Genomic DNA, 26713 nt, shown 5'->3' with positions numbered 1-26713 from the left:
AGTTGTATGCAGGATCAAATCTCAAGCCTCACACATGCAAACCATAAGTGCATCCCTCACTCTAGTTGCTGTAGTCTCTGTAATGAATGAAGAGTGTCCATGGCATTTGCCTAGATGCAGTGCTTGATTGTTTTTAGCTGTGGTGCTCGCCAGGGACCACACCTCAGGTTGTAGTGCTCCAAACCAGGCTGCAGCGTGTTCACCAGAGTGCAGTCCTTTGATTAAGGTGCCTGAGTGGGCTCACTAGGGCTCCCACTTCGTTCAGGCACATGCATCGTGGCTGTGCTCCCTGTGAGTGGCTGCAGCGGACACATACATGCTTACCAGCATTATTGCATGATTCAGCCATAGTGCTTCCCTGCACTGTAGCTGCCAGGCATCTGGGCTCACAGAGCTAAGTGCTTCTAGGCCAGAGAGCAAAAACTCTTTGTGAGTTTTGTGGGCTTTGTGCATGTGGGACATTGCAGATTTAGTGATCATTTTCATACAGGGTAGGTGCCCCAGGTCTTGCCCTCTTTCTCTGGGTCTCACATTGCATTTTTTGGTGTCCTTGTTTCTTCTTTGGTGTTCTGCTTCTTCCTTTTTTTTTTTTTTTTTTTTGGTTTTTGGTTCACACCCAGCATCGCTCAGAGGTTACTCCTGGCTCTATGCTCAGAAATCGCTTCTGGCAGAGTCGGGGGACCATATGGGATGCCGGGATTTGAAACATCGTCCTTCTGCATGCAAGGCATACACCCTACCTCCATGCTATCTCTCCAGCCCCTGTTCTGCTTCTTTTAACAGTGTCATTTTTGTTTTGTTTTGTTTTTGGGTCACACCTGGCAGTGCTCAGGGGTTACTCCTGGCTCCATGTTCAGAAATCATTCCTGGCAGGCTCAGGGGACCATATGGGATGCCAGGATTCGAACCAGTGACCTTCTGCATGAAAGGCAAATGCCTTACCTCCATGCTATCTCTCTGTTCCCACCGTGTCATTATTTTTAATAATTGGATTAGAGACAGTGTAGTAGGTAAGGCCATGCAAATGGCCAACCAGGGTTTAATCCCTGCTACTCCATAGGGTGAACCCTGCCAGGATTAAACCCTGAGCATAGTTGGACATGGCTCAAAAAAAACTAAAAAGCCAAACAAACATAAAAACAAAACCGGATCATAGTAGTAGCAGTGAATCTCTCTTTTTTTTTTTTTTTTTTTTTTTTTGGTTTTTGGGCCACACCCGGTGACGCTCAGGGGTTACTCCTGGCTATGCGCTCAGAAGTCGCTCCTGGCTTGGGGGACCATATGGGACGCCGGGGGATCGAACCGCGGTCCGTCTCCTTAGGCTAGCGCAGGTAAGGCAGGCACCTTACCTCCAGCGCCACCGCCCGGCCCCAGCAGTGAATCTCTTGTAATTTATTTTATACTTGGTTTGAGAGGAACAATGTTTGGGCTAGAAAGAGCTTAATGGGTGGGAGTACATGCTTTGTATGTAGGAGGTCCAGATTCAACCCCCTGTATCACATGGTCCCCTGAGCATAGTCATTATTGACACTTGATCACAGAGCTAGGAGTAGCCCCCAAATACTGATTGATTATAGGCTTCCCCCCCCCCCCCAAAGCAATCTTCAATTTTTCACGGACATGGGCAGGGAAAAGATGCTGAATTGCCAGGGGTTGGATTTTATGGTCTTTAATAAGGTTGAGATCTGCTCTTCCTACTCCATTTTTATCATAACTGTTTTATATTTGAAGTGGATGTTGGGCACAAAGCCATTTGCTTTGCACGCGTCCAACCCTGGACCGACTTTGGTTCGATTCTCGGCATCCCATATGGTCCCTGGCATCTGCCAGCAGCGATTTTCTGAGTGCAGAGCCAGGAGTAACTAACCCCTGAGTGCTGCTGGGTGTGATCCAAAAACCAAAATAAAATAAAATAAAGTAAAGTAAAATAAAGTAAAAAAGAAGTGGATTGGGGTTGGAGAGATGGCACAGTGGTAGGGTGCTTGCCTTGCACATGGCCGACCTGGGTTGCACCTGTGTTCCATGTGGCCCCAAAACCTAAATAAATAAATGTATGTTAAAAAAAAAAAAAAGAAGAGGATGTTGAATCTGTTGACACAGTTCAGTAGTGATTCTTTGTTGTGTTGGTGTCAAATCTGGTATTTAGCAAATGGCTTGACTGACCCTAGTTGTGTTTGATGGTGGTGCACCTTTGAGGATGCATTTTCTTTCATTCTTGGTATCTTTATTTTACTTTAAAAGTATTACTCAATGTAGATTTATTGCAGAAGGTCTGGAGAGCTTTAGTATGTGCAGCTCTCACTTGTTTGAAATCCTTGAGACAGTCTTATCCTTGAGAGGTATAGTCCTCCAGCAATTCTTTGGGTTCCACTGAAAAGCCTAAAAATTCTTCAAAGATACATTTAAAAAAAAACTTGCTCCAGTAGAGACACTGGACAGTTTTCTCTGATACCAAAGACAGCCGTTTAGATCCTGGATAAATTGAGTTTTATTTGATTGCTTGAGATTTCTTTAATAATATATACTTTTAAGAGTGGTTATTAAGGGACTGGAGCAATAATATAGCACAATGAATCTGATCTTTGCCTTGCATGAGGCCCACCTGAGTTTGATTCCCAGAATCCCATATGGTCCCCCTGGCCTGCCAGGAAAGATTTCTGATTTCTGAGCTCAGAGCCTGGAATACCCCCTGAGCGCTGCAGGGTGTGGCCCCCCAAACAAACAAACAAACAAACAAAAATGAGTGGTTATCTGGTGATCATTGGCATTTATGAAGTGAACTCTGGAAATGAATACAATTGAATTCACTGCCAGAATATCATGGTCTTGAGAAGCATTCTGAGCACAGTTAGGATGGAAATGAAAGCCCTTTATCTGTGAGGTGAGTTGCCACCCAAGACAAAAATAATAATACGCTTGTTGAGGAAAAATTGATATATTACCCTAGTGTTAGTTATATTATAAAATGAACACTTAAAAGTGGTTAGGTTTTAAAGATGGGTAGAGAAAAAAATCTAGTTTAGAACAAATGTCTCTGCTGTGATTGAGATTTCCTTTAAATTCTCAATGCATCTGTCTCTGCCCAGGAGGTACAGCAAAATAAAGCCATTCTCAGTGTTTCTGTGGAATTTCCATATTGCTGGCCATTTGGTTATGTGTCATATATCTCCTGGTCAGACAGCTTGTATGGGCTTGATTAATTCTACCTCAGCCTTGTAAAAATGTCAGGAAGCATCAAGATGAATATTTTTAGCATATTTAAATATTGAGATACCTGGCTAGTTTCAGTGAAATGCATACTATAGCCAATAAACTTAGAAATGAGGTGAAATTTCAAGTTTGTGGCTTCATTACGTATGTGGTTTTGGATCGACGATTACTTATCTCTGCCTGTTTCTATGCTAGAAAAGAGAATTTTAAAAGTATTTCATTAGTTGTGTGAAACATATGTAGTTCAAAGGTATAAAATGCATAGACTTATGTCTTGTACTGGGTAAGGGTCAAGCTGGCCCTATTATCCTCATCAACACAGTAAGATGTGTTTCCTCCTGGAGCCAGACAGCAGTTTGAAAGCAGGCTATTTTCCTGTCAAGGATGTCCTCATCTCCATTTCTTTTTTTTTTTTTTTTTATTTTTCTTTCTCTTTTTTTTTTTTTTTTTGTTTTTTGGGCAATGCTCAGGGGTTACTCCTGGCTGTCTGCTCAGAAATAGCTCCTGGCAGGCACGGGAGACCATATAGGACACCGGGATTCGAACCAACCACCTTTGGTCCTGAATCAGCTGGCTGCTTGCAAGGCAAATGCCACTGTGCTATCTCTCCGGGCCCCTCATCTCCATTTCTAATATAGATGTGTATTCTTGATTTTTGAAATGTGTTTTGAGTTTACTTGTATTTACAGTGTAATTGTTAGAGTGTACGTTGAATATATGTAAAAGTGTGTATTTATTTTAAAAGCATATGAAATGTATCACTGAATCGAATGATGACTAATCCTGCTATAAAATGATCCATAAAATATGTCTAAAATTTACTTGCATATGCATAAAACTATCTGGAAGACTGCACTGGATATAGTTTCATTTCTGTTGTTGGAGAGAATCGAAAGACTGGAGACAGAATTGGGGAAACAGCTGAAAACCTTTGTATTTTGTTGATCGAGCCATTGAACATTATTGAAAGAAGTCTTACAGAATTGCTATTTTGAAATCTAATGAAATTATTACTCTTTAAAAACACTTTTTGAATATACATTAAAATAATATTGATAGGATTTTTAGTACTTTAGATTAGTGGAGTCTTTTGGTTAGCTTGCTTCTTTATTTTATTTTATTTTATTTTATTTTTGTTTGGTTGTTTTTGGGCCACACCTGGTGATGCTCAGGAGTTAGTTACTCCTGGGTATGTGCTCAGAAATCGCTTCTGGCTTGGGGGACCATATGGATACCAGGGGATTGAACTGCGGTCTGTCCTAGGATAGCACGGGCAAGGCAGATCTTGCGTCATTGCCACGGCCCCTTGTTTCTTTATTTTTTTTATTTCTTTATTTTTTTTTTGGTTTTTGGGCCACACCCGGCGATGCTCAGGGGTCACTCCTGGCTGTCTGCTCAGAAATAGCTCCTGGCAGGCACGGGGGACCATATGGGACACCGGGATTCGAACCAACCACCTTTGGTCCTGGATCGGCTGCTTGCAAGGCAAATGCCGCTGTGCTATCTCTCCGGGCCCTGTTTCTTTATTTTTTTTCTTTTTTTTGGTTTTTGGTTTTTGGGCCACACCCAGTAACGCTCAGGGGTTACTTCTGGCTATGCGCTCAGAAGTTGCTCCTGGCTTGGGGGACCATATGGGACACCGGGGGATCGAACCGCGGTCCGTCCAAGGCTAGCGCAGGCAAGTCAGGCACCTTACCTTTAGCGCCACCGCCCGGCCCCCCTGTTTCTTTATTTTTAAAGTCAACTTTCTAACACTACACTAAGCATGATATTTTGTTTTCTTTTAGGGATTTGAGTCATAATCTGTTGTCTAATTGGAACATCAGCCTGGAATCTCAGACATTACAAGAAGTGTAAGTTCTTTTTATTTAAATTTACAATCTCCAAGTGATTTCAATGATGTATGAATGAGGGAGTGTCTAATATTTTAAGACATGATTACAAATAGAAGGAAGAAATCTAAATTCACCCTCTTTTTTTGTTTTTGGGCACAACTGGCTATACTCTGGGGTATTCCTGACTCTGTGCTCAGGGATCACTCTTTCTGGCCCTGAGTTATTTTAATTGTTTAAAGATCATAACTCTTGCCTTTCATAGTTAACTGTCAGAGACTCCAGGACTTGTGACATTGGGTGGTGCTTTTTTAGCAAACTATATAGAAATGCTTTACTTTCTTGGACCAAAATTAAGATCTCGCCCCATTTCAGATTCATTGTATTTATTTTTTGCCAAATTTTTAGCCAGGTTGCATAAACCTTGTGTCATCTGAAATGTTGAAACTAGAATTCAGCTTTCTACTTAACTGAACTTTTCCTCCTGTCTTTTTAAATTTTATTTTATTGAAACAGTTGTGATTAACAGAAACCTTCATAGTTGAATTTGAATTACACAATGAGTCAGGGCCCTTCCCACCACCACTATCAACCTCCCTCCACCAATGGACCCAGAGTGCATCCTGTCCCACCACCCTTTGCCTACTGGCCTGCCATTATAACAGGGCCCTTTAAGTTGAGATTGTTAAAGTTTAGGTCCCTTGATTCTATTATCATTGACTTTGGCTTGGATATTTAGATCTTATTTGTTTCCCCACCACTGCATCTGAAACCAGTTGGCCTTTCTTTGATCCCTTCTTCGTAGTTTTATAAAAAAAACATGGGAATATGTGGTAAAATAAAGTAATCTGTGTCCCAAGCTTCTATGAAAAATGAACTTTTCCTTCTTTAATTATCTGTGATGGCCCCAAATGCACAACTATTGAGATAGTCTAGGCCTGTTTGCCTTTATACTAAACACACTCTAGCTACAACCCTCAGCTTTTTTTTCCTGTTCGATTTCTTTCTGACACATAACTTTTTTTGTGCTGTTATTTTTCCCTTCACTCTCTCTTCCTGCCCCAAATTGACTACATCTGGTTTCTGAATTATTGGCAGGTTTGATAGCTAAAAGTGAGCCCTGAGTCAAAAGGCCTGTTCAGTGGAAGCGCAGGAACTTCACGGACTGGACTTTGTCCTTTGGGTTGGTGTCTTGAAGGCCTTTTACTTATGATTGCTATTTTATAATTTATTATTATTTAAATAATTTTTTATTATAACCATGATTTATCAATTTGTTTATAAAATAGTTGTTTCAGGCCTTGAATGTTCAAACACCAATCCCACTACCAAACCAATGTGACCCCTTTCCTGTGTCCCTCATTTTCCACTCACCATCCTGCTCAAACACTTAATAGTTCATTATAATACAAAAATAAATGTGACTATTAAAATTTAGATCAATAAAGGTCAATTTGTAATAATCTGTCTCTCAGTCATGAAAGTCATTGTCTGAGAATTTACTGACTGTGGTTGGTGCCAGTTGAGGGTTTTGTGTTATTGTTTAGACTCACTGAGCTTGGTGGTCTTCTGGGTAACTTTTTTCCTTCAGATTTGCTCTGATTATTGGACTGACACCACTATGAAATTTGGAGGTGTTGCATGGCTGCGTGTGGCTACACAGTCCAGGATCTACATATCTGGAACAAATTGGCTAAGCAGTTTGATAAAGTTAAATTGTGGACCTTTTCTATGGGAGGGTGTTGGGTTTGGCAGTAGGCTGTTCTAGTTTCAGGCATAAAGGGAAATATGTCCTCAACCATTCCAAGAAGGCCCCAGAACTGTTAACTCTTAGAAGAGTTGGTGACCATCATTGGTTTTTATTTTTATTTTTTGAGCTTAATAGTGATGGTGGGGACATTTTTCTGCCAGAGAGATCTTTTATACTATTTTATTTTTAGTTTTTGGCTTCTGGGCTACACCTCAGAGGTTACTCCTGGCTCTACCCTTAGGAATTACTCCTGGTGGGAAGTGGGGAACCTGTGGGATGCTGGGAGCTGAATCCGGGTGAACTGTGTGCAAGGCAAATGCCCTACCTGCTATACGATGTTGGAACCCACTATTCTGTATTTAATAGTGTTGAAGTTGTCTCATGATTAAAAGACAGGCTGTTGAAACATGATTATGTTAGTGTATTTACTGAAACAATTAGAGACAACTTAATTTAAAGAGCTGTAAAAGGGCCAGAGCAATAGCACAGCAGTAGGGTGTTTGCCTTGTACACGTCTGACCCAGGACAGATCCGGTTCAACCCCCAGCATCCTAGATTGTCTCCAGAGCCTGCCAGGAAAGATTTCTGAGCGCAGAGCCAGGAGTAACCCCTGAACACCACCAGTTGTGGCCCAAAACAAAATAAAAAAAATTCAAGAGCTGTAAAGTTAGCTATAGGTTAACTCTCCGAATGGCAAATTAATTTTATAGGTTGTCTGAAGCAACCCTTCATAACTTTCAGCACCTTATATATGATATTATATGATTTATACACAATGTATAAAGACCTGGATGGCTGATTGTTCTTTGTTTAAGGAGAACTTAAATTAGATCTCATAAACAAAATTATTCCAAGGATTTTGGGATTAAAAATATCTAATGTGGGGTTGGAGCGATAGTACAGCGGGTAGGGCATTTATTTGCCTGGCACACGGCCGACCTAGTTTCAATCCCTGGCATCCTATATGGTTCCCCTGAGCCAGCCAGGAGTAATTCTTGAGCATAGAGCCAGGAGTAAACCCTGAGCACTGCTGAGTGTGGCCCAAAAGCAACAAAAAATTCAATGTGGATTGGAGAGAGAGTACAGGTTTTACACATGGCTGACCCTTTGGTCTCCTGAACACTTCCAAGAGTGTATTCCTGAGCATAGAGAGCCAAAACCAAGCTCTGTGTGTAGCCAGATATGGCCACCAAACCGAAATAAATAGATATGAAAATTATTTAATAGTATATCTAATGATAAAAAATAATCCAAGCTTTGAAAAATAATTTGTAATTAAAATATCTTTGTCAAACTCATTCCAAATTATAGGCTATTTTCAAATTTGGCATCTGACAAATATGCATTAAGCTGAAGTCAGAACTCAGGAATAATATTTCCTTCATTAAACTTAAAATTTGTTTTCCTCCCATCTAGAAAAATGAATTATAATGAACTGACAGAAATTCCATATTTTGGAGAAGCAGCCTCTAACATTACTCAACTTTCATTGTAAGTAAATAACGATTTTATGATCACTTAAATTATGACGGTACATATTTTTGTATTGTATTTTGGCTTGTGTAGCCTTATTTATTGTTGATTCTAATGATCTAATATACTTGTGGCCTGGGATGAAGCATTTGTGCTTCAGTATAATCTTTGTTTTGTAGAGTTCATAATATAATTCCAGAAATAAATGCAGAGTCATTCCAGTTTTACACTGCTCTTGAGAGTTTGGACCTCAGCTCAAATATAATATCAGAAATCAAGACATCTTCATTCCCTCGAATGCAACTTAAATACCTGTAAGTAAAATAGAGTTTAAACCAAATTTACTTTAACACATGATTTTTATTCAGTGATCCATGTTATTGGTTTTTTTTTGTTTGTTTGTTTTTGTCTTTGGTTATGCCCAGCATTGCTTAGGGCTTAGTTTTGGTTCTATGTTCAGGGTTACTTCTAGCAGGATTCTGGAAATCATATGGGATGCCCAGGATCAAGTTGGAATCAGCTGCATGCAAAGCAAGAGCCCTACCCATTATCCTGGTTTTGATATATGTGTGAAACAGAATCAGCCTTTTAGATTTGGGGGTTGGGGGGCAGGAGGGAGATGTTTTACTTTTTTCTCCTCGAAAAGTACACTGTTGTCAGAAAATATTGGGGAGTATTCAGAGCAGTTCTTAATATTTATTTAGCTGTATTACAGAAATATTAACAGGTTTTATTATTTGTGTTTTGGGTTTGGGGCCAGACCCAGAAGTGGTCATGGCTTGCTTCTGGCTCTATACTTAGGGATCATTTCTGGTGGGCTTAGGGGATGGTATGGGATGCTAAGATTGAACCTAGGTTGGCTGTGTGCAAGGCAAGTGCCTCCTTATTCACTATACAATGCTCTGACCTCTTATTAATAGTTTTATAGACAGTAAATGTAAGTTATTTGTTGGGGCTGGAGAGATAGCATGGAGGTAACGTGTTTGCCTTGCATACAGAAGGACGGTGGTTCGAATCCCAGCCTCCCATATGGTCCCCCAGCCTGCCAGGAGCGATTTCTGAGCGTAGAGCCAGGAGGAACCCCTGAGCGCTGCTGGGTGTGACCCAAAAACCAAAAATAAATAAATTAATAAACAACTATAAGTAAATATAAGTAAAGTCATTTGTTAAAGTAAATAGCACCTTACCCTAACTATGATTATGATAATTAACATATATACCAGTATTGTACGGTTTACAAAAATACATTCATACATAGTGTCATGAGTCAAATAAAGTAGGTATTATCTTTGTTTTGTTGGGGGCCCATATGTGATACCTAGGATCAGATGCAAGTGCCTTTCCTGTTTTACCATCTTGCCCCGACCCTTAGTTTGTATTTGAAGGAGCAGCAGTTAAATGATTTGTAACACTTTATATATATTATATACATTTAAATATATATTATATATACATATATATTTCATGTAAATATATTTATATATAATATTCCAAGAGGTAAAATGGGGACTTATAACTTTATAATGATAGAATATTCTGTCTTATTAAATTAAAAAATTTTTTTTCTTTTTTAGAAATTTGAGTAATAATCGGATAGCCATCCTGGAGGCTGGTTGCTTTGATAATTTATCAAGTTCCTTATTAGTGGTCAAGTTAAACCGGAACAGAATTAGCTTGATTCCACCCAAGATCTTCAAGCTGCCTCACCTTCAGTTCTTGTGAGTGACTAACTTGAAAATGTGACCTTTTCGATTGAATTAGAGCAAATCAACAGACATTACTGAACATCAAACTTTTTTTTAAAGGGAACTGAAAAGAAACAGGATTAAAGTTGTGGAAGGACTGACATTCCAAGGTCTGGACTCCTTAAGATCTTTGAAAATGCAGCGGAATGGAATTAGCAAGCTTAAGGATGGTGCGTTCTTTGGCTTGGACAACATGGAAGAATTGTAAGTATAAGGAACTACAATAGAAATTGGTAGGATGGGGCTGGAGAGATAGTATAGTAGTAGGGCGTTTGCTTTGCATGTGGCCGAGACTCAGTTGGATCCCCAGCCCATGTGGTCCCCAGAGCCTGCCCGGGTCATTTTCTGAGCGCAGAGCTAGGAGTAACCCCTGGGCACCACTGGATGTGGCCCAAAAACCAGTCAATCAATCAATCAATGAAGTTTTTTAAAATAAGAATTGGTAGGAAAAGAGAGTGATTAGGACACTTTATTGCCAAAACAACTAAGAAAATTGTTTTAATTATTCAAAGGAACTCGAGTTCTTTTTCTGTTCTCTGTTTTTATGTTTTATGAAATGTTATTTTTGTCGTACTTTTTTTTAAGCCTTTTATCTAAAAAGTTCATATTTCCTTAATGTTTCAGCTGATGATAAGTATCGGAATTCATATAGAAGAGTTATAGCAGATCTGGTGTCATTTGCTTTGATCTCACATTTTGAACAATCTTAACTACTTTAGAGCACTACATTTTAAGTCATATAAATATTTATTGAACAGTTTGTTGGTTTACTTGGGTTAAGCAAAGATGGATGCTTCTTTGAGCAAGACTTAATGAGGATTTTTGGAATCGCTTCATTGCAGTGCCTTGTTTTGGAACATGTTTTCCCCTTTTTCTAATTCTCAGGGAATTGGAACATAATAACCTTACAGAAGTGAACAAGGGATGGCTGTATGGTTTGCGAATGTTACAGCAACTCTACGTGAGCCAGAATGCTGTTGAAAGAATCAGCCCTGATGCGTGGGAGTTCTGCCAAAGACTATCAGAACTGTAAGTGTGGCCTGTGTTTCAGTGAAAGCTGAAAGATTCAAGTGCTTTAAGATAAATTATTCCCAGGGCCAGTAAAAGAGCAGTAACATTGGGACCTGAGAGGTTCAGGGGTTATTGTGCTTGACTTGCATGTGGCAGATCCTGATTTGATCTTAGCAACAAGCCCTAACATTCCTCTTTAGAAGTTTGTTGGATGCTCCAAGTATCATGCAACTAGAATAAGAATGAAAGTTAGGCTGAGGAGTTAGCTTAATGTACTGATGTACTGAGCCCTTGCCTTGCATGCAGGAGTTCTGGGCTTGATCCCTAGTACTATATAGTCCCCTGAACACTGCCAAGAGAGATGCCAGAATGTTCCACCAGGGACAGTGACAAAATGAAACAGACCCCACCCCCCCCACACACACACAAATGAAGTTAATCTAAATGAATTTCTCATTTTCTTTTGTTTTTAGTGACTTGTCATATAACCAGTTGACTCGCCTAGATGAATCTGCTTTTGTGGGTCTGAGTTTACTGGAAAGGTTGAATTTAGGGGATAACAGAATCACTCATATTGCTGATGGTGTGTTTAGGTTTCTTTCCAATCTTCAGACACTGTAAGTACATTCTAATTATTATTAACTTATTTATGTACTATTTTATGTTTTTTCATGTTTATCCCCACCTCTTCCCCCTGGTCTTCTCTCTAGCCTGTGCAATTTGTAGTTTAATTCTGAATTAACCAATATAACAACAAAGCATCTCTCATTGCACCAATTTCTGGGGGTTTAGCATGATTGAGTTTCACAAATAAACATTTTGGGGAAATGGCTTGTGATAGAGTACATGCCTTGTATGTATGAGATCTAGGTTTCTCCCTGGCACCATACACCTTAACCCACACACACAAGCATATCTTCTTATTTCTCTAACCTTCAGGTGTATCAGAAAGGACAGCTCCTCTCATTCAGAAGGATGAGGAGGATGTATAATGGCAACAGCTCAGGCAGGAGACATATTAATAATTTGTTGTATAATTTTAGACAAAACTGAGTGTCTGGGGCCAAAGAGATAGCTCAACAGTTGAGTGTATGCTTTGCTAGCCAAGAATCTGGGTTCAGTACCTGGCACCACATGGTTCCCAGGTACTTCTGGGAGCAACATCCAAGTATAAAGCCAGAAGTAGTCCCGGAACATTATTTCGGTGTGACTCCCAAACCCCCAAACAATAAAACTTCATTATAGTTCCCTGAGGGTTTGAGATATTAAAGTTTTTATTACTCTTTCCACATTAGAAGGCTTAGGTTCAGAGAGATTAAAGTTCTTTGTTTGAAGTCACATATAGTTCAGGGGGGCAAAGAGATAGAACAAGTGGGTAAGGCACTTGGTCTTGTATATGACAAATTTGGCTTCTATCCCCACAACCCATAATGGTTTCATGAGCACTGCCAGAAGTAAGCTCTGAGCTATGCTGGGTGTGGCTCAAAAACCAAATAAGTAAATAAATAAATAAAGTCTCATAGTTTGGCTTAAGGGTTAAGGCTCTTGTCATTCATGTGGTCCACCTCAGTTCTATTCTGACATCTCATAATCTTTTGGCTACCATTGGAAGTGACCAAATTGCCCTTCCTTCCTCCCAGTCCCAAGGGTACCACCAAGTACCACCAGTGGCAGAAAAAAACCCATCAAATAGTTCCAGTCAGTTTGATGCTTCACCATTAGATGGAAGAAAACACTTATCCTTTCTCTGGAGACTTTTCCTCCTTTCTTTGTTCAGGGACGTTGGAACTTTAAATTAGATGCTTATAAAGGTAATTAAAACTCTTAAGACCCTGTGCTCCTGTAAATGAAGTGTCTTTACCTAATAATCATGGAGCATGATTTTATTGGGTGAGGAGTTATTTTAATGGATATAGTAATTTCAAGCGGTACAGAATAAGAGGAAAAGAATATAGTGTTAGTAGAACTTAGAAACTGGTAATGCTTCTCAGAGTTGATGTATGGTCTCAGAGAAAAGCTTTGGGACCTGGGACATAGTGGTCAGTGAGGAAATACGCTTGGAAATTCAGTGAAGGCTTATGTAAAAGTAGTGATGGTGGTTTAAAATAGTGTTGTAATGAGGTCATCTTTAGATTTAGTCTTGGAAAACCAGAAGTGATTGATCCCCTCCTCCACTTTTTAGAAATATCACAAGTAAAAGAGCCTAGTGAGCATTTCTAATTTCCATCAGTTTTCAGCTGCAGCCTTTTGGTAAAGGAATATTTGTCAGCAAGGGATAACAAATAGGTTTTAGGTAGCAGGTTACGGTTATTTTCATAGTTAAGACCAGAAAGTTATTGCAGAAGTAAATGGTCACTTGATGTCACAGAGATAGTGAAGGTAGAATTAAGATCTGACCTGAGAAATTCCGCCTCTTTAGCCTGACGCTCTTGCCAGAGTAAGCCACTTCTTCCTCATTTTCTCGAGTGATTTCAGTGTATACTGGACTGTAGAGGTGGGGCAGTGGCCTGAAAAGTTGAGGCCATTGTTGAAATGTTTAGTGTCCAGTGAAATAAAGTGGGCTTTCTTAGCTTTTTGCTTCATGTAAAGAGAATCAGGCCAGAAGAAAAATGATTTCTCCGTCCTTAACTGTTAATCACCCAACTTTACATCTGTTTTATAGCACACAAAGGTTTATGAGATGCCTTAAGGATGCAGAAGGGATTGAATTTCTCCCACCAATATTTTTCCATCAGTTCATGATGCGGTACAGTTGCATTTCCTTTGAGACTGGATCAAAGGATTTTTAAAGATCTATACTTTGCCTTTGAAAGGAAACAGCAAGCACTCTGAGGCCTAGGTAGATCATTCTTGCCTTTCAGGGGACATGTTCAGTCATAGCAGAGCTGTGAAACTCTGTGTTGATGGTATTCTTTGTCAGCCCTTTTACATTTAAGGGCCCAGGGGAAGGCTTGGATCACCCAGAAATCCCATTAGTCTGAAATCAGATTTCTGAGCCTTATCTCCGACATCTGAAATCCATCTGCCTTCTTTATAATAGGGCCCCCATTGTAATTTTAATATGCTAACATAAGTAGGGGTTATTAATAGAGGAAAATTAATACTTCTAGGCAGTTGCTTAATGTATTTATCAAGCCAGATTAATTATTAGTTTATAAGGTTCAATTCTTACACGTCTATCACAGTTCTTTGAAAGAAGAGTTAGGTTGCAATTATAAATAATTTGGCCTTTGCAATAAAGATTAAGGGATGACAAGAGAAAGTAAAGCAAGGTTCAGGATTAGTATATGTATCTTGGCATGGCCATGCCAAACGATGCCAGCTGTGTAATAGCAATTTGACTAACCAAACCTCTCTTTTCTGGATATTTTTATAGAAACTTAAGAAACAATGAAATTTCATGGGCTATCGAAGATGCTAGTGAAGCCTTTGCTGGACTCACAAGTCTCACTAAATTGTATGTGTTTATAATATCTGTATATCTATAAATCTATTTTTATAAGTCAGTTGTAAGTGGGACTGAATTATATCTGTTTGACAAAGACTGGAAAATCTAGGCCTCTGTCTTTATTAGAGGAAGAAGCATTGTTATCAGTTTTATTTTTTAATTTATAGGGTGTGTGTGTGGTTTTGTTTTGTGTATGTTACTTAAGTCATGCCTGGTCATAAACAGATTGGATCAGTAATCGGTTTAATCTTGTGAGTTGGGTTGGTTAATTTTTTTTTTTTTTTTTTTTTGGTTTTTGGTTTTTGGTTTTGGGTCACACCCGACAGCGCTCAGAGGTTTCTCCTGGCTCTATGCTCAGAAGTCGCTCCTGGCAGGCTTGGGGGACCATATGGGATGCCGGGATTCGAACCACCATCCTTCTGCATGCAAGGCAAATGCCTTATCTTCATGCTATCTCTCCGGCCCCCTAATCTTGTGAGTTTTATAGGCATTTCTCTAGCAAAACAGGTTTCTCTTGAGTTTCTGTCTTCTCCCATGAGAATTTCTCTAAGGCTTTTTACTTGTCAGAATCTTGTAGACTGAATCCTTTTTTTTTTTTTTTTTTTTTTTTTTTTGGCTAGCAAGGAAGAAATTATGAAGATAATAGAGTTTTTAACACATGGAGACTAGTATATCAGAGAGTGGTGGTTGACTGGACCCTGTTGAGTGCCAACATTTTAATAGAAACCTCTGTTCTGCTTCCATACTTCCATAAAAATGCACGTTAAGTTAATTTTCACCTCTTACATAGGTAAACGTCTTAAGTTTAATTTTAATGGAGACTGATTAGAAAGGTCTGTTTGTCTTTCAGAATTTTACAAGGAAATCAGATTAAGTCAATTACAAAGAAAGCATTCATCGGCCTTGAATCCCTTGAGCATCTGTAAGTGTTTTGCATCCATTTTGCTCAGTATATAAATAATCTTTGCTATTAGCAGAGGTTTTTTATGACCATTGAAAGTGTTTATGTAACTTAGAGAACTGGTAACTGGCAATGTCATTTTTCTTCATTTCAGAGATTTGAACAACAACGCTATAATGTCCATCCAAGAAAATGCTTTTTCACAGACTCGATTGAAAGAACTGTAAGTCACTCAAGTCACTAGTCAGACTCTTCTCCCTGCTTATGCTGCAAGTAGGATGAATGGGATCCAAATGTTTCCCCAGAACACACCGTGCATGCAGGGAATAAGAAAGTGTCAGTACTTTGTGATTTTAGTTGCTGGGTGCAATTTAAAAATTACCCAACATAGGAAAAACCCAGAGCACAGGGCACCAGTACTTTCCCTTTTTTTTGGACTGCTGTTGAATTTAGTTGAGAAATCCGAGCAACTCGAGTCCATTACCTTCTGTTTTGCTGGTTGTGGTTTGGGTTATTTGTTTATTTTACCCTAAGTCTGTTTGTTAATTGTTTGTTTGGGGGCCACATCCAGCTGTGCTCAAGATTTACTCCTGGCTATATGTTCAGGACTCAGGAATCATTCATGGCAATGCTTGGAGGACTATATGGGATGCTGCGTAGCTGTTTGATCTGTTAGAAATATGTAATATGTTTCTAAACCTTGCCCTTGGAGTTCTTATGTAATTTCTGTCGAGGCCCCAGTGCTGGTTAGAGAAGGGTGTCTGACCTATGGCACAAGCATTGAAATAGTCAAATTATGGGGCCGGAGAGATAGCATGGAGGTAGGCTGTTTGCCTTGAATGCAGAAGGATGGTGGTTAGAATCCTGGCACCCATATGGTCCCTGAGCCTGCCAGGAATGATTTCTGAGCATGGGGCCAGGAGTAACCCCTGAGCACTGCTGGGTGTGACCCCAAAAACAAAAAGAAATAGTCAAATTATGAAAGTTATAATAGATTGTATACCCTTTCATTATTTATGTCATTATTTATTTGAGGTATTTATTTTCCTCCTTCTCTTAGTTGTTACTTTGACTGGGGCTCACACTCACATACATGTTTATTCTTGCACATTTGACTGCACTTCTTAGGGCTCAGCTGTCTTGCTATGGAACTACACACTAGTTTGCTGCATACTATTCATGCTTCCTCAGGGCTCTGCTTCTCTTTGTGGTGCTGTTCAGTCTCACACTTTTCCATTGTGCCTCCACTGGTAGCACATGCCAGGAATTGCTGCAGCGCTCACCCAGTTGCTTGCCAGGGACATACTTAGTGGCCACTATGTTGATTCTTGAATCACTGGAGGTCACATTCCTTTAGTTGTGTTCATACTCAGCTGGCTGTAGTGCTCCTGGAAATGGCTTGTAATTCTGGGGGTTACTGACAGCAGAGCTGTCACATGAGGTGACAGAGATTAAACCCCAGGCCCTGTGCTGACAGGGCAGGTGTCCCAAACTGTTGAATTGTTTCCTCAGGCTGCTCACGTATTTAGAAGTTTTCCATGGAGAGGAGTTGAGTAAGTGAGCATTGGTATTTGTGGGGATAGAGAGGGAGAACACCTCAAGCAGGACTCAGGGCCACTCTTTTTAATAGACTGTCACTGGCTGAGATGGTTCAGTGTCCCAGCAGTGTTCGGGGACTTCTGGGACTATACCCAGAGTGCTGGGACTTGAACTTGGGGGTATTTTTGTTGTTGTTGTTTTATTTTTAAAAATTAAATTTTTAGGGCCCAGAGAGATAGCACAGTGGCGTTTGCCTTGCAAGCAGCCGATCCAGGACCAAAGGTGGTTGGTTCGAATCCCGATGTCCCATATGGTCCCCTGTACCTGCCAGGAGCTATTTCTGAACAGACAGCCAGGAGTAACCCCTGAGCACCGCCGGGTGTGGCCCAAAAACCAAAAAAAAAAAAAAAAAATTAAAATTTTAGGGGCCAGAGAGATGGCATGGAGGTAGGGCGTTTGCCCTGCATGCAGAAGGACGGTGGTTCAAATCCTGGCATTCGATATAATCCCCTTTCCCTGCCAGGGACGATGTGTGAGCCCAGAGCCAGGAGTAACCCCTGAGAGCTGCTGGATGTGGCCCAAAAACCAATAAATAAATAAGTCTTTAAGTTGAATTACCATGAGATACACATTTACAAAGTTCATGATTAAGTTTCAGTCATGCAGTATTCAACATCTGTACCTTCACCAGTGCATATATCCCACCACCAGTTTTGGACATGACTTGCTCATGTAAGGAAGACATGCACCTCTACTCCTGTATAGTCAGCCTAGCTCCTGAACTTTGGTATTAATTTAAATTCTGACAATTTGAATATTCAGCTGTGGACTCAGTAGTATATCTTGCTTTGCCTGAAAGCTACGTATCAGAACTAGTTATTACATGGTGAGACAAAATGTTAGATTAGGCTTTAGAAACTTTTTTTTGTTTGTTTCTGGGCCATACTCCACGGTGTTCAGGCGTTACTCCTGGCTCTCCGCTCAGAAATCACCCTGGACATGGACAGGCTTCGGAGACCACATGGAATGCCAGGAATCAAACCCGGGTCGACCACATGTAAGGCAAAAGGCCCTACCTGTTATGCTATTGCTCCAGCCCAGAAACTTTTAGAAATATTTGAGGTTATAGAACCACTTTTGAAATTTATGAAATCCTTAATCTATAACAGATTGGTAAATTAAAAACTCATTTTTTGACATGGTTAGTTTGTAGGATGTATGTTGAGTTTCAACTGACTGTGTTCAAATCCTTGTTCTTATGTATTGTGGCACACACGTAGATTGTTCATCCTAAAACTTGGCTTTCCACAGATTATAAACCCTACCTCAGGGTTATTTGACGACTACACAAATGACTGTATTTATTCAGGAAATGGTTATATTTCCTCAAATACACTGTTCCCACTTGCTGGGAACCCCAGATCAAGGCAATCAGTATCTCCTTCAACATGGTGGGAGGCCAGAAGCCAGGTACTAAGCTCACAAACTCATGTTTGCCTCGGGTGCTTTCAGGGCACTTACTATAGATCCTGAGCCATTTTCTGGACCTTTGCTGCCAGGACTTCCAGTGGGGGACCTGTTACGGATTGCTGCAGTCTCTGAGGTGCTAGGCAAGTGCTTCTCGAGGGGCATCACTAATATTGGGACTGTCTTGATCATTTAAGTGCATGAGGCGACATCAAGATTTGAGCGTGCAACATTTTCATCGTTTGTAAATGCTTTAAGCCATTGAGCCTTCTGAGACCTATAAGACACTTTTTTAGATGCTGAAAGCATAAAAGTTTTATTCTTAGCATAGCATAGAGGACAAACCAGTAGATGCAGAATATCTCATCAGGTATGCGGATTTCTGAAGAAAAATAAAATTGGGTCAAAGGCAAAGAGAATGATAGGACTGCTGGTTTAGATCAGATGAAATAGTAGAAGAGGCTTTTCTGAAGAGAACAGCATTTAAGCCAGGTTGGAACTTGTCCCATAAGACGGCACTGGCCTTCAGATATTGTCTGAGCTGGGAAGAGAGAGTGAAAAGGCCTTGAGGGAAGTGAAGTGTCTGTAAATGTTTGAAAGTAGCCAAGACTGACATGAAAGGGAGATAGCAAAGGCACTTAAGATTAGAGTAGGGCCTGATGAGCTCTGAGGAGTTTCTTTGAGGAGTTTCTAAATTGGAAATGTTCAACACAGAGTCTGGTACACAAGAAAAATAGTCTAGGGGCCATTTTTGGCCTCATGGTCATTGTCACACTCAGTGGTGTGTGTGCAGAAATCTGGTTCAGGGCCTCTGCCTGCCAGCCTAGACCTTTATGCTCTCTCCCTGGCTTGCTTTTTTTTTTTTTTTTTTTTTTTTTTGGCTGTGATAATCTCAGGGCCACTTGGAGAAATATTCATTCTTATTATGAAGATTCACATTTAAGATGTAATTTAGTATAGATGAAAGTAAGTAACTGTAATACTGTTTTCAGAACCATTTGGTTGCTTTACCAGACTGCAAATGCAGCAAAGCTTATATGGTGTTTTTACTGGAATTTTTGTTTTGTTTTGTTTTGTTTTGTTCTGGGGTCACACCCAGCAGCGCTCAGGGGTTACTCCTGGCTCTGTGCTCAGAAATCGCTCCTGGCAGGCTCAGGGGACCATATGGGATGTTGGAATTCGAACTACCATCCTTCTGCATGCAAGGCAAATGCCCTAACTCCATGCTATCTCTCCGGCTCCATTTTACTGAAATATTATGGTTGTTTTTATTTACTTAAAATCTAAGTTAGATTTAGTGTTGGAGTGATAGGCCAGTGGGTAGCTGCTTTCTTTGCATGCTTCTGTCCCCGGTTTCATCCTTGGCATCCCATATGGCCCCTAAGCACCACCAGTCATAACCCCTGAGCATCAACCCAAAAAACAAAAACATAAAAGCTGAGTCAGATGTTCTTAAAACAGTTTTAAATCCTTTACAGTGCTTTGCATTAAGGGGGGTGTATGTGCTGAAGTTGCTATTTTTAGTCCTGGGTCTCAGGTTTAGTTGTAGTTCTGGATTGTTCTTGATTATGGGATGATAGAATGATTGAACTCAGGGCCTCAAATATGAAAGATTGCTATGTTCACTGCTGCTAAGCCATATCCCTGGATCAGACATTGGCACATAATTAAAAGAATTTTTGCACTGTAATTATAAATCACGATAGAAAAACGAGAAAATATAGTTAAGCAGGGATGGGAAGAAAATCTCAGGATGGATCCCTACTTCTCCAAGATAGCCACTCTATATTTATATAATGACTGTTGGGAGAATATGGAGCTCTAGGAGATTCTAGGAACGATTCCAAAGAGTTAGGAGAAAAAAAAAACTAATATAAATTATATTATATTTGTGGCCAGGTATAAACACTGCTCAGTGTTTTGTTTTGTTTTTAGTTTTTGGGCCACACCCAGTGACCTTCAGGGGTTACTCCTGGCTATGCACTCAGAAATCCCTCCTGGCTTGGGAGACCATATGGGACACCGCGGGATCAAACCAGGGTCCGTCCTAGGCTAGCGCACACAAGGCAGATGCCTTACTCCCTGCACCACTGCTCAGTGGTTTTTTTTTTTTAGCTTTCTTTTGAGGTAGATATTCTCTGCACCAATTTTCATAAATGAGTACAGAGTTTGGAGACATTTAACATCTTACCTGAGATAAATAGGAACATTTCTCCCACATTACTCCTTCATTCTTAACCTTCCAGTGTCTTCCTGTTACCTCTTGTAAAAGAAACCTCGAGTTCTTTTCCCTTTATTTCTAAAGCTTCAGTGTGATCCTATCTCTCTGCCCAGCTCTCTCAGTCCATCTGTGTCACTGTCCTCTCACTCATTGCTCTAGGCTCTAGTGGGCTTATGACCTATGCATTTCCACAGGAGGGCCTCTGCTCCCATTCCCATTGTTTAGGACATTTGTACCTGTTATATGTTATTTGCTCACTCACTCCTTTCAGATCTTTGTCCCAAATGCCATATTTTTGGAAGTACTTTTCCTGACATTTTTTCTCTAATTGGATTAACCACCATCTTTTTTTTAACTGCTTAGCTAGCTTGATTTTTTTTCATAGTATTTACTTTCCAATATTTACCTTGCATTTATTTATTCTTACTTGGCTCTTAATATATGAGCTTAGTGAGGTTAATGTCTATCCTCCAAGGACAGTGTCTGGCAAATATTTCTCTGTGAATAAATATAAGTTTTTTTTTTTTTTTTTGGTTTTTGGGCCACACCCAGTAACGCTCAGGGGTTACTCCTGGCTATGCGCTCAGAAGTTGCTCCTGGCTTGGGGGACCATATGGTGGGACACCGGGGGATTGAACTGCGGTCCGTCCAAGGCTAGCGCAGGCACCTTACCTCTTGCGCCACCGCCTGGCCCCAAATACAAGTTTTTCAATGCTAAAGGCAACACTTTACTAATTTTATTGCCTAATTAAAATTACTCATGATAAAAAATAGAACTTAAGACACCCATAAATACTGTTTGAAATATTATAAATACTTTATACTATTGTTTGTTTGTTTGTTTTGTTTTTTTTGGGTCACACTCCTGGCAACGCTCAGGGGTTTCTCCTGGCTATGTATTCAAAAATTGCTCCTGGCAGGCTCGGGGGACCATATGGGATGGCCGGGATTTGAACCATGGTCCTGCATGCAAGGCAAACACCTTACCTCCATGCTATATCTCTGGCCCCTACTTTATAATATTGTAATTGTTTAACCAAGCACACCCAAGAAAATCTAGGACAGGAAAATAAGGTGGTTATTCACCAGTAGACTGAATCTAGAATGTGTCTGCTAACATTAGCAAGGAGGATTTGTCTCACAAATAGATAAATATTTTCATAGGGCATTTCTGCAAGCTCATCCTTCTGACTCATGCTCAGGTTTATGTATTATTGTGGAGGTGCACTTAAACATGGCTTCATGTACAGCAACGACATTGGGCCTACAGTACAGCAAGGAGAGTGTGGACATATAAGATGTAACGCCATGGTTACATCGAGGAAGTTGAATATAGCAAGGACATTAGGAGGGGTCTATGCACATCTTGATATCTCATCAGGTTGGCTACAGGAAGTTTAGTAAAATCAGCAGTTCTTAGCTTGGGTGGAACAGGAAATTCATCTTAAGTTCAGGCAGGATAAGCATCTTCTACAGCTTTGTACCCACAAGCAAAATCACCTCTCTAGAACATGTCATAAATTAATTATAAAATCAAAGATACATATCATAAACTTTCATTATCAATACTAAACTTTACAGGTAGATGAGAATTCTGTTGATAACCACAAAGCAGGTTCTACTGTTCTCAAAATCACTTGTTCTCTCGGTTTCAAAGTGCAAGGAACAAGAGTCCACATTAAAATGAAACAATGATTCCTGGTCCCTCCAGATATGTTTGATGAGTTTATTATAGAACATACTTAATTTTTCAGTGATTTCTTTTCTTTTTTTTTTTTTTTTGGTTTTTGGGTCACACCCAGCAGCACTCAGGGGTTACTCCTGGCTCTATGCTCAGAAATTGCTCCTGGCAGACTTGGGGGACCATATGATATGGGGTGCCGGGATGTGAACCACCGACCTTCTGCATGCAAGGCAAACACCTTACCTTCATGCCATCTCTCCGGCCCTTTTCAGTGATTTTTTTTTTTTTTTTTTTTGTTTTTGGGCCACACCCGGTAATGCTCAGGGGTTACTCCTGGCTATGTGCTCAGAAGTTGCTCCTGGCTTGGGGGACCATATGGGACACCGGGAGATCGAACCGCGGTCCGTCCAAGGCTAGCGCAGGCAAGGCAGGCACCTTACCTTTAGCGCCACTGCCCGGCCCCTTCAGTGATTTCTTAAAGTTGTATAACACTACAGAACTATAATATTTTCAATATTGAAATAATTTCAAAGTAGTTATATGCTTGTGTCAACAAAGATACCTATGTTTCAATATATAGAATCATTTAATTTCTGTATACTTTTTTTGAGGAAAAATTTAAATTTCAGAAATATTTTTGGGTGGGGCACACCTGGAAATGCTCAGGGATTTCTTCTGGCTCTGCACTCAGGAATTAGTCCTGGCAGTGCTTTGGAGACCTTATAGGATGCTGGGGACTGAGCATGCTGGCTATGTACAAGACAAGTGCCTTAACTGCTATACTAACTCTCCAGCCCCCTAAATCTCAGCATTTTGAACGAAGTTAAAATGATCGTCCATATATCCTTTACTTAGATCTACCAATTTTTAGCTTTGGGAAACTTGTTGATTTGTTCTTTCTTTCCTTTTCATTTCTCCCCTTTTCCTCTTCTCCCCCTGTACTCTACCCACTATTATTTCATTGGGAAGATGTGAAAATCACCACACTTTCCCCCCCCCAAAAAAAAAATTCTTATTATGTGTATCCTAAGAACAAGGACATTTTTGTATACAATAACACTATTACAGCTCCTAGTGAAATCAACCTTGATAAAATAATAGTATCTTTTTTAATTAATAACTTTATTTAAACACCTTAATTACAAACATGATTGTGGTTGGGTTTCAGTCATGTAAAGAACAGCCCCCTTCACCAGTGCAACATTCCCATCACCAATGTCCCCAAAATAATAATCTCTAATGTGTAGTTCATACTTAAATTTCCCCCGTGTCAAAAGCAGTTCTTTATAGACATTTTTTACTCTAATCAAGGATCATGCATTGTGTTTTGTTACAGTTTACTTGTGCAGTCCCTCCCTTCTCATTGGAAGTAGGGCCTTTGCTCTGGTCCCTTTGTTCTAAAATATCTTTTTGGATACTAATGTATTTGAAAAATTGAGGCTGACTGTTTTTAATTTTTTTCCATGACTAAATTTATGTTAAATATATTTTGCTAAGAAAAAAATAGACAGGGGCCAGAGCGGTGGCGCAAGTGGCAAGGTATCTGCCTTGCACACGCTAGTTTAGGATGGACCGCGGTTCCATCCCTGAGTGTCCCATATAGTCCCCCCAAGCCAGGGGCAATTTCTGAGCACATAGCCAGGAGTACCCTTGAGCATCACCCTCAAACCCTCACCCCAAAAGAAAAAGGAAAAAAAGAGGCAGGTATGTAGTGTGAACTACTGATGCTGAAGAAACTGCCTGCATTGTAAAGGGTCCTTTTGTTCTCTCTGTTTCTGTAGGATCCTGAACACAAGCAGTTTGCTCTGTGACTGTCATCTGAAGTGGCTGCTTCAGTGGCTAGTTGATAGTCATCTACAACACTCTGTGAATGTTAGCTGTGCACACCCCGAGTGGCTTGCTGGGCAGAGTATCCTCAATGTGGACCTGAAGGATTTTGTCTGTGGTTTGTATTTCTCTTTAATGTTTTGTATAGTGCTATGTGCTATCTTCACAGAATTAGCCAGAGTGCTTTCCTACTCGCTTAGCAGTTTCTGTTTCTCTCTGTATTTCTGTAATATTTTTCAATTACTTTTTTTCTTGCCGTATGCCCTAGGCATAGACATTATTGCATCACACTCCCAACATTTTAGTACTCTAATAATCAAAGCTTAAATTTTATCTTTGGTTTAATTCCAGTTTTTTCTTTTGTGGTATTGAATCATCATTGTAATGGTAATATATTATATTATAGGCCATGCTCTTTTAAGTTCTAAAAATATATATTTTTTTGTTTTGAGGCCATACCTGGTGATGCTCAGAGGTTATTCTTGATTCTGCACTCAAGAGTCACTAGTGGCGAACCTGGGATGGAGACCATTTTGGGTGCTGGGAATAGAACCTAGATTTGCCACATGCAGGGCAAATTTTTTACATGTTGTATTATCTGTTCACTAAAATTTTTTTTGAATTGTAGTTTAGGTCACATGGTTATAATAGTGTAAAAAACATTTATGGTTTTGATGCGCAAAGTTACTGCACCATCATAAAGTAAGTTTGTTAACCTTAGAATTTATTGATACATAAGACTCCTGGATCAAAAAGTGAGACTTGTTTAACATAAATTCATTACAATGTAGGATTTTTGGAGGGTGGGGATTTGGATCACACCCAGTCGCACTAAGGGGTTACTCCTGGCTCTGCCCTCAGGAATCAAACCTGAATCCTTCCCTTGTCAGCTGCATGCAAGGCAAACACCCTACCACTGTGGTATCTCTCTGGCCCCAAATGTAGGATTTTTAAGAAAAGAATACCAGGGGGCCATGGGTAAGGCGTTTTCCTTGCATGTGGCTGACCCGGGTTTGATCCCTGGCTTCCCATTTGGTCTCCTGAGCCTGCCAGAAGTAATTTCTGAGTGCAGACCAAGGTGTAAAGCCTGAACGATGCCAGTATGGCCCAAAAACCAAAGAAAGAAAAAAAAGAATACTAGTAAATACTAAGAAGTATAACAAGTAGGTATTTTCCCAAAAAGATAGCAGTAGTTTATGTTGTTATAAACCATGGATGAATAAATGAATGAACATACCAATTTTAAGAGGTATATGTATTTGATGTAATTTTTTTCCTTTTTTTTTTTTTTTTTGGTTTTTGGGTCACACCCGGCAGTGCTCAGGGATTACTCCTGGCTGTCTGCTCAGAAATAGCTCCTGGCAGGCACGGGGGACCATATGGGACACCGGGATTCGAACCAACCACCTTTGGTCCTGGATCAGCTGCTTGCAAGGCAAACACCGCTGTGCTATCTCTCCGGGCCCTCCTTTTTTCTTTCTATTTTTGAGGGCCATTTCCACATGTGCTTAGGGCTTTTCCTATTTCTGTGCTCAGGGAACACCTGGTGATATTTAGGGACTTCTGATGTTGGAGATTCAAATGGGGCTGACCACATTCAAGGCAAATGCTTTAATGTCCTTTACATTTCCTCAGCCATTGATATAGTTTCTTAAGACTCAAATTTGGTGACTCTTTTGGTGGGGAAGGGGATAGTTGTCGAGAAGTTAGTTGCCTTGATTCTAACATTTACTAATAATTTCAAGGTTTTTTGTTTGTTTTGGTTTTTTTTTTTTTTGGAGGGGGTGGTTTTTGGGTCACACCCGGCAGAGCTCAGGGGTTACTCCTGGCTCTGTGCTCAGAAATCGCCCCTGGCAGGCATGGGGGGACCATATGGGATGCCGGGATTCAAACCACCATCCTTCTGCATGAAAGGCAAACGCCCTACCTCCATGCTATCTCTCCGGCCCCAATTTCAGGTATTTTTATTGTCTCAACTGGAAAATTTTTTTTTATATCCTCTGAATAAAATAACTGGAGTAAAGTAAAGTGCTTCACACAGTGCAACTTTCAGAGCATTGTTGCTGCTTTGCCTGCAGCTGGTGTCTATCTTTGAGTCCCTCTACAGTCTCAGATCTTACTTTTCAGTATGCTTAAAGATGCTAACAACATTTGCAATTCAGACCCACAACATTTCTTTTTTTGTTCCTTGGACTTTAAAAAAGAAAACAATTGGTAATGATTAAATTCTGCTTAAACTGCCACAAATTACTTCTTTACTTTATCATTAAATGTAAATATGTTACACATGTTACCCTCCTTTTTTTTTTTTTTATCTCTATGGCACAGTGAAATGTTATCCAGTAGGAAATAATGGTAAGAAGTCATGTCCGGAGAGGTAGCTCATGTGGCTAAGCATAGACTTTGCACAGAGGAAGTTTAAGGATTTGTTGTTGTTGTTGTTGTTGTTGGATTTTTGGGGTCCACACCCAGTGACGCTCAGGGGTTACTTCTGGCTATGCGCTCAGAAATCACTCCTGGCTTGGGGGACCATATGGAACGCTGGGGATCAAACCGAGTAAATTATATATATATATATATATATATAATTATATATATATATATA

General features: G+C 40.1%; 1 protein-coding gene across 1 annotated transcript in view; it reads left to right on the top strand.

Annotated features, from left to right (window-relative positions):
* The window catches only part of LRIG2 (leucine rich repeats and immunoglobulin like domains 2), a 57586-nt gene that overhangs the window by 12746 nt on the left and 18127 nt on the right, over positions 1–26713 (top strand). Inside the window, exons 2-12 of the mRNA XM_049765667.1 lie at positions 4998–5063; positions 8209–8283; positions 8445–8579; positions 9840–9983; positions 10071–10214; positions 10896–11039; positions 11495–11638; positions 14398–14478; positions 15320–15391; positions 15525–15593; positions 24063–24226. Coding sequence (XP_049621624.1) covers positions 4998–5063; positions 8209–8283; positions 8445–8579; positions 9840–9983; positions 10071–10214; positions 10896–11039; positions 11495–11638; positions 14398–14478; positions 15320–15391; positions 15525–15593; positions 24063–24226 — 1238 coding nt within the window. The remainder of the gene's footprint in view (positions 1–4997; positions 5064–8208; positions 8284–8444; positions 8580–9839; positions 9984–10070; positions 10215–10895; positions 11040–11494; positions 11639–14397; positions 14479–15319; positions 15392–15524; positions 15594–24062; positions 24227–26713) is intronic.

Source organism: Suncus etruscus, chromosome 19 (genome assembly GCF_024139225.1).
Source record: "Suncus etruscus isolate mSunEtr1 chromosome 19, mSunEtr1.pri.cur, whole genome shotgun sequence".
Taxonomy (NCBI): Eukaryota; Metazoa; Chordata; class Mammalia; order Eulipotyphla; family Soricidae; genus Suncus; species Suncus etruscus.
The sequence above is the reverse complement of the archived record's forward strand: the minus strand, read 5'-3'. Positions and strand labels throughout refer to the sequence as shown.